Source organism: Pygoscelis adeliae, unplaced genomic scaffold (assembly GCF_000699105.1).
Source record: "Pygoscelis adeliae isolate BGI_AS28 unplaced genomic scaffold, ASM69910v1 Scaffold172, whole genome shotgun sequence".
Taxonomy (NCBI): domain Eukaryota; kingdom Metazoa; phylum Chordata; class Aves; order Sphenisciformes; family Spheniscidae; genus Pygoscelis; species Pygoscelis adeliae.
In genome coordinates, this window is record NW_008824338.1 from 1,082,849 (window position 1) to 1,093,177 (window position 10,329).

The window sequence follows — 10,329 nt, forward strand, 5'->3', positions numbered from 1 at the left end:
CCCCGGCCTCCCCGGAGCCCCGCGCTGAGGGGGAGGGAGAGGAGGCGGTTGGAAGAAGTCCCCTGAGCCGCCGGCCGGCAAGGGATGCCAAGCATCCACTCCCACGTAGCATCTCCATCACCTGCCTCTACTGCCTGCCAGTGCTCCAGCGGGACCCATGGCCGTCCCTACCCGCTGCCCGGCTCCCCACTGCTCACCTCTTTCACCCGTTGCGGCTTCTGCAGTTCACTTAATGAGCTACCTCGAGCAACTGGCATGGCATCATGTAAATGAATCTTCATATGCAGCCCTCGCCTTCAGAGAGCTGGACATGTGGTGCTGGGAGTTGGGCATTTTGGCTGTGGGGTCTGGTACATGGAAACTGAAGCTGCTTGCAGGAGGGTGTTGGGCACCTCACTTTGCAGCCGTGTTAAGGCCTGTCACCACTTCAGCCTTCCTGCCCCTGGTCCCATGAAGAGGCAAACGCTGCCTGGCCACCTGCTGACAGCAGCCGTGGGGACTCCATGCAGCTGGAGTGTTTAACTGCAGGCTGGGGACGGCAGCCTGCCCCTTCCCGGCCTGCATACAGAGAAGGCGCAGACAGAGTTAACAGACATGACAGGGCTACCAAATGCTGTCTCCTTGGTGCCCTGCCAGTCTTGCAAGAGCTCCACATGCAATGCCTCTCCAGGCCCATGTTACACAGCTATGTCCCTTTACAGGCATCCATTCATTACAGTGCTTCCTCAAGAGGCAGGTGTCTTCCTCCTCCCCTTCCAGCACCAAACGCTGGAATGTTGAATGGCCTCTCAAGTACTCTTGATTCTCACCCTCCCGCAATTATAGCATATCTCTATAATCAGCATGTGGTAACAACTCATCGCTTTCATCTCTACTGCTCCAGACCCTTTCAATTAAGAAATGAACTGTCACCTTCCCATGCACCTGCATTGTTTCATCCTTTCACATCTCATTACAAACAGCGCTCCAGAAATTGCTCCAAGTTACTAAAAATACCATAGTTTTCCCATGGCTGCTTTTCCAAATATCTTTCAGTAGTGCACCACAAGCATAACTCAATTCCTGAGCATTCAACATTTGATTCACACCTTACCAATCTGTTTTTGACAAGCAACATCCCAACCTCTTGTAAATGCTATTTTTTTATTGGAGTATGAAGTAGTGATTTTGATCTTTTCCTCATTTTGTTCCATGAGTACTCAAGGCTTCACATTTTGACAAGTGTTCTTCTGGCTGAAAAGGTCTTTTTTTTATTACTGATTGATGTCTAAATGTATTTCAAAGAACTGTCAGCCAAAAAGCAAAGAATGAATGATGATTTGATTTCAAAATAACCTAAGGATTAATCTAGCCATAGAATATAAAATTTTAAATAATGACAGTGAGGCTGGAATAAATGTAGACTTCCAAGGAGGTCGTGTACCCAAAATGAAAAGCATCCACCACTAGATGTCATCGTTTCAGAGATTAAGGAAAGGGAAAGACATTTCTGACCTTCGCTAAATTAGACTTTAGGGGACCAAAAGTCTAATTTAGTAAAGGGGACCAAAAGTCTCTAAATTAAGACTTTTGAGAACCAAATGTGCAGGTACTTACTCAAGCAAAGTGCTTCTGAAGTCAATAATTTTGTACCTAAGTAAAAGCTCAGTAGACATACCAACACTGAGCCTATCTTGCATATGAGTAATTGTAAATGAAGCATCACAAGAAGTGTGTGAGTGTGATGCTCAGATGAACGGACATAGTGTAAGGGTGTGAGGAAGGAGGCAGCATCTGGCCCCTTTAGGGTGTCTGGTGAAGGACCTTTTCAGTGCAGAAGGAGATAATAAGAAAAGGAGGAAGCTCTAAACAACACATACAGAGACACAAACCTGACCAGCATAAGATGAGGGAGGCAGTAGCAAGAGCCAAAGCTGGTCGGCCACACAGACTGATAAGGGGATGTCGAGTGTGGGAATGTTTATTTCAGTAGGATTGTCTGGTCGAGGACTTGGTCAAATGGGATGGTAAGGGAAAGGGGGAAGCCATAAACAAAGTATACAGAGACACCAACCTGTCAAACATAACAGACAAAACCAAGAAACAAACCTCGTCAGTCACACTCATTGATAGGCTATCAAGAAACCTCAGGTAATCTGGGACTTTGCAGCTGTTGGGGACGTAAAACTGAGGGTCCAGGGTGTTTGGGGGGTTGGTGGGACTGTGCAAACGGATGGGGGATGTGCAGGGGAAGGGGATGGGGAGGAACAAAGGAGGAGTGGACAGAATGGGGTGTAAAAGGGGCTGGTCCTGTGTAAAATGGGCTGGTGGGCACGCTTGTCTGACCGAGCCAGTGTGCTGGGTGCTGGCTGCTGGGGGCAAATGTCTGTATCTTCCCCAATCTGTGTGTGTGTGTGAGGAGTGCAGGTGTTCACTACCTAACCTCAAGCTGGGCCAGCCAGCAAGTGAGGGACCCGTGGGATGGGTAAGGGGGCCTGGGATCTGGGCAGAGGTGCTGGGCGGACAGAGGGGCCGTGACAGTGCTTGGGGGATGCACAAATGTGCATGTGCTTGTGAACCTGCACAAAGAGTCATGTGCGTGCCTGCACTAGTGACCTTCTGTCTCTGCTGGGGGCTGTCCACACTTGCGTCTCATGTGAGCCATGTATGTGGGTGCTGTTGAAGGCAGCGCCTTGTCTGTGGCAGCCTGTGTAGCCGTCCGTGTCCATGTCCTCTGAGCATGTTTGTGTGTCTCTAGGACCTGAAAGCAGCAGGTACATCCATCAGAGACACTGGGTCCCCAGAGCACCAGGCTGGGCTCCAGCAGCTGGGCAGTAGGGAGCCCTGGGCTGGAGCTTCTGGAGGCAGCAGTCTCTCCTAACATGCCTTAGCATGTAGTAACAACTTTTAAAATGCAAACAGCTTTATTCTGAGGTAGATTGAAGGAGAAAATATATTTTCTACAGAGATCATCTATTTTTATTGAAAATACAATGGCATGAGGAGCCCTAAACTCTTAAAATAACTACTGAATTGAGGTTTTCTGAAAACAGGCCAATAGGATATTTATTATGTTCCACTTTGTATATGCAAAACTACATAATGATACTGATATTATAAATCACTGTAAGTTTTTTAGATTTGCTGAGATAAAAAGCCTAGTGTTTGTTAAATGCAACCACATTTTCCTGTTTGGTGATTTTAAAGACCCAGAAAACTGCCCTTGACAAACATTTGAGATTCTTCCTTGTAGTAGCATGCCCAGTGATAACAGCAAGAATAATTTCCAGTTACATGTTCCATGACGACTGTTGCAAACTATTGGAAGTTAAAGTAGTTGTAGCATTGTATATGTTGATTTGTTTCCTACAGGACTGAAGAGGGAGAGGTAGAAAGGAGGTGTAATGACACTTGTATTTCCTTGTTTAAGTTCTGTAGCAGATAGTACTTAACTAAAACAGAAGATCTGGCACATTATTGTTTCAGTATTCTTTTTGCCTCTTGAAGTAGTTTTCCATCCTAACTATACCTCTGGTTAAAATGAAAACTATAGGAATTAAATATGAAAATTCAGTCTTCTAGCAGAATGCCTAATTGAATTTTATGTTGCTATTTAAAGGTGAAAAGAATTGACTCAAGCCTATATGAAGATTTTAAAAGCCATTATTTTGGAGATGAAATCCTGCACCGCCTAGATCTTTGCTCCATGTTGAAAAAAAAGCAACCGAATGGTTACTACTACTGTGAGTCCTCTATTGTTTTTGGTAAGTACATCTTCATTTTCCTCTTATATCAATTCTGTCTGTAAGTTTTATACCTGAAAAGCCATTTTTTTCTGCAATGTATGTTAGGCAATTCTTGTAATAATATCTATGGAGTCTGACAAAAGTCTGTCCTTTAATCCTGGCTTTTCAGGAACACTGTGCAGTGCATCTTGCTGACAGCTAAAGTTTATGTTCAACTATCCGTCCCCAGAATCAAGTTCCATTTTTCAGTCTAAAATGAGTGTTTAATATAAGTGAGATGTGTCACTCTCCAGAGCTACTCATCTCTCTGTTGACTCTAAAGACAGCCTGTGTGACTAAGTTAGATTAGATGTGGTAATTATAGAAGGTTAAAGCTAAGTGAAATGTCTCTGGTTTGGCAGAGATGTGACCTTACTTGGACTATATTCATATACAGAGAGAATTTCAGTGGTATAACAACTTCATAATAACTGTTCCATCTGTTCCAATAAGTTGAATACCATCAAGACTTTAAACATTGTACAGGCACCTTGCCTAGATCATCACAATGCTAGAAATCACAGTTGTGTCCTGCTTTATCTGAACAGAAGCTTCACATCCCTATGATTAATATTCTAGGCTTGTCTTCTCATTTCTGCCACGAGTTGTGTATAGCTGGAACTTCAAGTGGTACACATGGAAGGTCTGTGGACTGAGAGACTATGGGATAATGGCTTGTACAATAAATCTCTCTGTGATGGTTAGTTCCCAGTAGTTGATAGTGGATCTTGGGGCTGCTATTAGTCGTATTAAGAACATGCGTTAAAACACTCTAAGTGGAATAACTACAGAACATTGAGGATTTTTTCTTAAATGCAGTCACCCCTTTAAATCTAGGAGTATAGTGTGTGATGTGTTGGGAATATCTTTAAAAATACCATTCCTGCACCTGCAGATCTTTAAGAAATCAGATGACATGGGAAGATGGTCAAGTAGTAATACAGCAAAATACAAATATTTTTATATTAATTGCTTTTTTCACCTGTCCTAATTAGGCTGATTCTTTATATATATCATGTTAGAGGCGAGTCTCAAAAGACAGGTTTATAGCAGGGAACAGGTCATGGTCTTTGGAGGTCAGTTTGTATTTTTTCTTCTTTGTACTGGTACAGCTTGGTTTTTATGTTTTCGGGATTTTTTTTTTTTTTTGCCGCAGTCATGTCAAAGGTTGAATGTAGTGGTGTTGGAAGACATGGGATACTGAAATTCATACCAGAAGTTCACGTGAAGACTTAACTTTGTCTTTTTTCTTTAGAAATAGAAATTCAGAAATAGAGCAAAACTCTATTTGTCATGTTGTCAAAGGAGCAATAGCTCCATCTCAACAAGAATGTGGACAGTCTTAATAAATCTTAATAAAGCAAAGTCTTAACTTTGACCTACTTAAGGAAAAGAGAACATCTGGTCTTGTATGGATGCTCTAATAATAGGAAAGAAATATGAAAAATCTTTTACAAGGAGCCTCAACAATAAAATGATTACTTAAAGACTATGATAAATAGTTTCATATACCTTGGAACATTTTCCAGATTTCTGGTAATAAGCAGAAATATATTAAAAAAAAAATTGACCTGAAATCATTCCAACAAGCAAATTGTTCAGTGGTTCTAACATTTCCTACTCCAAAGCATACTAGCCTTAGTAATGAAAATATTCATGACCAAGGAATGATCATATCCTCAGAAAGAAAGAACAAAACATGCAACATCAGGGAAATCTTCCAAGACCGTTGCCATCCCAACTAGCTGAATAGAAACGTCTTCACTGGAATCTTTTCTCGTGTGGACAGTTTTAAAGGAAAGCTCTGTCTTCATCCTTAAGTAATAATGAATCTCAAAAAGATGAAAACTTCTATTTGTTATGAAGATACATTCTTAAGGACTAAGAAATCTCAAAAAGATGAAAACTTCTTTGTTATGAAGATACATTGTTAAGGACTAAGAAATCTCAGGAAGATGGAGACTTTGTGAAGGTACCGTGTCCATCCCCAAATTCTGCAAAACCTTTAAAGGTATGGTGAGCATAAAATAAAAGGAAAACTTCTGATCCAGGCACCTCTTCTAGTTGAGCTAATTTTGATGGAAAGATGCAACTTTCAAAGGCTTATAATTGACAAATACATGTGAATAATGCATTACACTCCATTTTTCCTAAGCACATACTGTTTTTTTCATCATCATAAAAAATATACCTGGTTAATAGGCAGGTTATACCTCGTTATACCTGTTGCCTCATTTGCTGCTTTTCAGCTGCTTTTCCAGATCTGGATTGTTTCATTCTTAATGCTATCAAAACTAACACTATGTTGGAGACAAAGGGTGTTCATGAACAGTTAGTACTACTTCTAGATTCCTGTTGTTTGGACCAGCTTTACATAAATACCAGTATTAAAAGCTAGTGCTGTTCCAGGGCTCTGTGTAGGGCTTTGGTGGCAACTTGGTTTCTGCCGTGTCGTAACTTGTTTCCCTGTGCTGCAGCATTGCTGGTGGAAGTGCTCACTGGTCTTGAGGACTGTTTGAGGACTTACTATTAAATACTTATACAATACTTTAAACATGTCAGGCACTTTGCAAATGCTAAATATTATTTCCTGTTAATGTCTTTGTTTGCACTTAGGGCCAACTTTATTTAGCTTACGTAGACTGTTACAAAACAAATCAAAAGCAGTACAGAGGGAAAAAAAGTGTAGGATGTCTGTTTAAATTAGTGACAACACTATTGCAAAATCCAGACCAGTCAAAATTAAAGTGAGATATATTTATACATATCTATCTATCTATCTATCTATCTATCTATCTATCTATCTATCTATCTAAAGATATCTCCTGGTTATGTTTATATCTATGTATATAACTATATATCTGATGTCTTCTGTACATGTTTGTGCATTCAAATATGTATTTATGTGCATCCAAATGCTTAGAGAAATAGAAATTACAAGATTATTTAACATGGTATAAAATTTTTCATTTGGGTGGAATTGAGGCTCCACTATTCACAAATATACTTCAGAATATTTTGGAATATGTGTCTGATTAAGAAATTTGGTAAATAACTCATTACAAATAAAAGCTCTTTAGTAGTATATTTGGTAGATATTGACAGTGTTTTTTCAAAACATTTCTTTAAATCTCTATTCTTGAACTTGTCTTGTTACTGACATCTCAGAATGCTAAAATGAGACAGTCTTTCAGCTGTTTTTTGAATATGAGTCCCATTAAATGGTTTATAACAGCAGTCAATCAATTGGTATTCAAAGCAAGAATTAGATGCTTGTTTGGCTTTAACTGAATCCTGGTGTGACAATGCGTAAAGAATTTATGGGAAGTGTAATTTTCACAGTCCGAACAGAATTCTCCTCTGAATTATTTTTACATGAATACCACATCTGGCTTTCTCTAGCCATGCTATTTGAATGGATGTTCTTCACTGATACCACATTAAGAAAGTGTAGTGTTATTATCCCCACTTTTCTGAGTCCCATATGGACATAGATGCATCCTACCCAAACACATACATTTAATTTTTCTGGTTTTGTACACGTTAATATTATTTATGTAAAGCCAGTAGGAGAAGGAAAACAGCTATATTGGAACAGAGTTTAAATGACTTATTTTTTTGTTTCAGAGAAGAAGAAACTATATTTTAATGAATTTTGAAAAACTAATTTTAAAATGTTTTAAAATGTGATTTGAATAGGGTTTTTAGTAACTAAAGGTAGCTAGGATATTAAAATAAACACAGGAGGGAGTTAATGCATTTCTATTAATACATCAGAAATAGTGAAATCTGAAAATGACTTAATACAGAAAAAACACTGTATCTAGCTCTAGTTCTTTCTACGTGTACATGTACTCAAGCATCTTCTTTCCTTGAAGTGCACAGAAAATACAAAAACATTATTTACTTTTTGTTACCTAGAGTTCGGGCCAGACTTGTGTGTTATGCATCTAATAAGATGAATTGTCCGTCATGTTATCCACAGCTGCTGCAATTTTGTGCATGCAGTATGCTAAATAAATTGTTGCCTACATAAAAAGCAACACGTATTGTGTGCTAATGAGAAAATCTTTCCTTAAAGCACAATTTCTTAGCAGAGTCATGTGGTAGAATATTGACTTATAAAAATGATTCTTTTAAACATGGCAGAGAAACACTCACATTTTAGTTAATAACCTGGAAGCCAGGCTCTGTATGGACAGTGACTAGAAAGTGGTGATCCAGAGGTTTCCTACACACATCAAATATTTTCCTTTCACTACCAAGAACAGAGTGGTGGTCCTCTATTGATTCCTTTTCGCTGGTCTTCCATTAAAACTTGATGGATGTTCTCTTTAGCTCTAGCGACCTATCTCATCTTGGATCACTACATTGGGCAGTTTCTTCTGTATTTGGTAATTTTCTGCTTTTGAAACATTGACCATTAGTATAGCATTTTTCGTCATGAGATAGCATTTTTATATTAATTTTGTAATACCAGTTATAACTTAAAAGCTATATTGATAAATTCTGTGTGTGGATAAGGAGGAGAACAAGCTGATTGAGAGGGAAATAACAATGTAAATATGGTTTGAAAGCAGACATTTTAATTTCAGAATGATATTTCATGGTTTTGAGGGCAATTTCTAATGTCCCTGACTTCAAGCTTTAATGTTGGCAAATGTCTAACAAACTTCTCATTAGAAAGCGTTAGGGAGCTTTAAAGTCAGGAACATGATGTTTAGTATTCAATCATGCATCTCCTAATACTGAAAGTAAGTAAATCCTTCTCATCACCTTCCATGATTCTGTGATTATGAGGTATGTAGTATTTGCTTTATTGTACAGGGTAATTTTTGCAATTTTCTTTAAAATATACCATAATGTAATTCTGTTCTAAAGGCTATTGTCCTTTTGTTTTTCAACAAAAAGTTGTTTGACGAAGTGATGTGTTTTCATGCCAGAGCTGTTATCAGTAGCTGAAAATAAGTGAAAATAAGATTTTCCACAAATTACTTCCAAAATATGTGCAGACAATGGGATAAAACTGATGAAGTAAATCTGACAGGAAGACACAAAAGTGTATTTGACATCAGTAAGAATGTGATTCATGACTAAAAATTTAGTTGAGTATATAAAAAAGGCAGAATTGATTCTTCACAACATAACATAGTATGCTATAAAATACAATTTAATAACGTCCAGCAGCTTTTTTGTATCTTAAGTATTTCTGCGTTAAAGACATTTTTCCTCAAGCTTTAGTTGAATTTGAGTTGAAAATAAGTTGAATAAAAAAGGCAGAATTGATTTTTCACAACGTAACATAGTATGCTATAAAATACAATTTAATAACGTCCAGCAGCTTTTTTGTATCTTAAGTATTTCTGCGTTAAAGACATTTTTCCTCAAGCAGACTTTGATGCCAAACAACTAATTTATTCCTAAATTTAATATATTAAAAATATGTTGAAAATATGTAAAACATTAATTTCAATGTATGTTAATTGCAAAATGTAAACAGACTGCCGAGGAGGTGAGGAGTAAATTAAATATGTAACAGTCTTTCATTGAATAGATCAGTAAAAGATAATTACTTTTTATTCTTAAAATTTTCCTAGCTAGGATGTTGCTTTTGTTGATAACGTATTTATTGTGTAGTCTTAACATCAAACGGAAGATATGTTTGATTTACCATAACTGAATTAAGCTCTTCTGCAGTTCCTGTGAGGACTGTTTTTCAGTAGTTAGAAGGACATGGAGTGAAATGAAAACCAGTTTTCCATTGTTCAAATGTCACCATTTTTCAATTGTTGATGGTTGGTGCAGATCTGAAGAGCTTATGCAGTGTGCTGCATGTTTGCACAGAGAGAGTCTACTAAGCTTCCTACCTAATCCCTGTGAGGTATTCTAAAATAAGGCATGGTTGCAGATCAATAGAGATCAGTACTTCAGGAATAATACAAACACTGACATAAAAATTTAGTTGTTGAGGAAAAGGGCTTTGTTTTGCTTAATACCACAACTTACGTTTCTCTTTCAGAGAAGTACTCAGCAATGAATAGAAACAGGTGATAATTTCATTTCCAGTAGTTTTCTTATTCTAGACTACATCTATTTGTAAAAGTAGTTTCTTTTCAGTGGAAATAATTTCAAGACAAAAAGTGACGGATTTTAAAGAAGCATCGTTAATGTGGCATATAGTGTCATTTCTTGTTTCCTAGAAAGCAGCAACGCACTGTTTCTTACGGAAGCAGTAGAATGTAAAGAGCAAGATTATATCATAGAATCATAGAATCATTAAGGTTGGAAAAGACCTCTAAGATCATCGAGTCCAACCGTCAACCCAACAACACCATGCCCACTAAACCATGTCCCTAAGCACCACATCTACACATCTTTTAAATACTTCCAGGGATGGGGACTCAACCACTTCCCTGGGCAGCCTGGTCCAATGTTTAACCACTCTGTCAGTAAAGAAATTTTTCCTCACGTCCAATCTAAACCTCCCCTGGCGCAACTTGAGGCCATTTCCTCTTGTCCTATCGCTAGTTACTTGGGAGAAGAGACCAACACCCACCTCGCTACA

At 38.4% G+C, this 10,329-nt stretch overlaps 1 protein-coding gene across 5 annotated transcripts in view; it reads left to right on the top strand.

Annotated features, from left to right (window-relative positions):
* The window catches only part of AKAP7 (A kinase (PRKA) anchor protein 7), a 98,226-nt gene that overhangs the window by 35,951 nt on the left and 51,946 nt on the right, over window positions 1-10,329 (top strand). For all 5 annotated transcript variants that reach the window (XR_663387.1, XR_663388.1, XM_009319048.1 and 2 more), the window contains exon 6: window positions 3,599-3,743. Coding sequence is in view for 3 of the 5 variants with exons in the window: in XM_009319048.1 (XP_009317323.1) it covers window positions 3,599-3,743 (145 nt within the window). In the remaining 2 variants the exon portion in view is untranslated. The remainder of the gene's footprint in view (window positions 1-3,598; window positions 3,744-10,329) is intronic.